This window comes from Octodon degus, unplaced genomic scaffold (genome assembly GCF_000260255.1).
Source record: "Octodon degus isolate 3935 unplaced genomic scaffold, OctDeg1.0 scaffold00043, whole genome shotgun sequence".
Classification (NCBI taxonomy): domain Eukaryota; kingdom Metazoa; phylum Chordata; class Mammalia; order Rodentia; family Octodontidae; genus Octodon; species Octodon degus.
In genome coordinates, this window is record NW_004524619.1 from 11093359 (window position 1) to 11095766 (window position 2408).

A 2408-nucleotide genomic window follows, 5' to 3' on the forward strand; every position below is an offset into this window, starting at 1 on the left:
TTTTTTTTTTTTTGAGACAAGGTTTTACTGTGCAGTTCAGAATGACCTTGAACTTACTTTGTAGCCAGGCTGGCCTTGAACTCACAGCTTTCTTGAGTGCTGTCATTTTTGAAAAGATGTCAGATTTGTGGGAATTTAGATATTAGCCATTAGACTGCAAGAAGGTGTGATCTGAGTTTTTAAAGATTTTCCTTTAATTACTTACTTTGGGATCATTCCAGATTTCACAAAGGGGATGTCCTCATCACTGCATCAACTGGAATGATGACGGAAGCTGAAGGAGAGAAGTGGGGCCTGGTTCCTACACATGCTTACGCCGTTTTGGATATTAGAGAGTTTAAGGTTTTGTCTTGTCCTCTTATTTGTTAAGACATCACAAGAATCACAAATGATTATCAGATTTGAATACTGACAAATCAAGGTTTTCCTGTTATATTAAACAGCTTGATCTTTACCATTATAAACTATGAAATTAAAAAATGGGAAACAATGCCAGTGACAGCACAGATATTGATGACAGGACAGAAACCATTAGACCTCTTTCTCTTTTCTATAAAAGCATCATGGATGAGGTAAATACACAGCCCCGGGGTTGACTGCATACTGCTGTTTGGGTCAGTCTTAGTGGTCAGCATTGCAGCAGAGTAGGTGCTGAGTGAGTATTTGTGAAAGGAGAAAGAGCAGGAAGACACCTGTGAGTAAGACACATCCCAGGAGGTGTGTGCGAGCGTGCCTTTCTCTTCCTGAAGGTCTTCACATGCAGTTAGGCCTTCAGACCCTTCCTCAGCCTGTGCTTGGGCTGAGGTATCAGGATGTGTGACTGCATTTGTGTGTGGGTTTAATTATTTTTAAGAAAAAATTGATCAGTTGTATGGATTAGAAAAATACAAGTATTTAGAATCCTTTATAATAGAAGTAGTGGTCAATCCGCAGTAATGGCACCCCTGTATATTAGACTTTTTAAAATGAGGTACATAAAACTAGAGTTATAGCTCATTTAATGCTGATGCAATCTGAGAAACTTGATTTTGTTTTCAAACAGAGTATCTTTATACAAATTAGATGATTCAGCCAGTGGTACACTTTGGCTGTACTGTCCGCATGTGCATGTGTGCGTGCATGTGCGCACGCGTGTGTGCATGCGTGTGTGTGTGTGTCTTAGAACCCATTGCTCCTAGGACATGGTGAACAAAACAACAGGAGAGTAACCCAAAAGAGAAAAGTGATGCTGTCGAGAGATGGAGTTAATGAGATGTGTACACCGCAGGCCTAGCATTGCATACTGTTTTATGATGAACTTTTTTGTAATAGAGTGAGCACACTATAAAATAATAAAATCCAGTAAATGCATAAACCAGGAGCAGTCGTTGCTTGTTGCCAGTATTATGTACTGTGTATAGCTGTAGCTGCCATATTTAATTTAATTTAATTTATTTTTTTGGCAGAACCAGGGATTGAACTCAGGCATTTGCATTTGCTAGGCAAGCACTTATTCTACTGAGCCATCTCTCTGGCTCCTAGCTGCCATATTTTATACAGTTGACAGCACTGTGTGTTTGTTTATAACAGCATCACAAACAAGAAAAAAATCTATAATATTGAACAATACTGGCTGTTAACAATATTGTGGCTGATGTTCATGGAAAATTACAATCCTAAAATAAATAGACCTCTGCTTAGTCACAAACACATGGGTATCACTGTTGACCTTTATGATGGCCATTGGTCACTAGGCAAAAAGGCTGTTTAGCTCCATTTTCGTCTTAAGTGAATGCTGTCATACATGCAGTCTCGCCCTAAGCACTTTCATGTGGCACATGACTGCATATGGATCATGACAGCAGTAGCGACCTTCTCCAACGTTTAAAAATTCAGTCTCAAGATGATTTCTCAGTTAGCTAGTTAGTATTGCAGCTGCAACTATACTGAATAAAATTGTGTTTTCTTTAAAAGTGATATTAAAATTGGGTACTCAAAGCAAAGAATATAAAATTTAATATAAAAGTATATGGGAGAGGGCTGGGGATTTAGCTCAATGGCATAAGCACCTGCCTGGCTCAGTGTAAGGTCCTGAGTTCAATCCCTCGTACCAAAAACAAAACAAAACAAAAAGTATATGGGAGAATAATGTGAGAGATTTATGTTTTAGAATTGGAATTTACCACAAACACCAGTCAGTGGGTAATAAATCAGTTGCTAATGTTCAATACCCTGTACATTTGTTGTTAGCACACCGTGAAGTAGGTATCAGTGAGTGTGACCAGTAGTGCATAACAGCAAGTGATTTAAGGTTAGCTAGTGAAATGTGCAGGAGAAAAGCAAGCTTTTTAATGAAGATTATATCATTTATCTTAAATAAGATTGTTCTGGGGCTGGAGAGATGGCTCAGTGGTCTAAAGCACCTACTT

General features: G+C 38.6%; 1 protein-coding gene across 1 annotated transcript in view; it reads left to right on the forward strand.

Annotated features, from left to right (window-relative positions):
• The window catches only part of Capn7 (calpain 7), a 78023-nt gene that overhangs the window by 63402 nt on the left and 12213 nt on the right, over positions 1–2408 (forward strand). The window contains exon 10 of the mRNA XM_004631694.3: positions 222–342. Coding sequence (XP_004631751.1) covers positions 222–342 — 121 coding nt within the window. The remainder of the gene's footprint in view (positions 1–221; positions 343–2408) is intronic.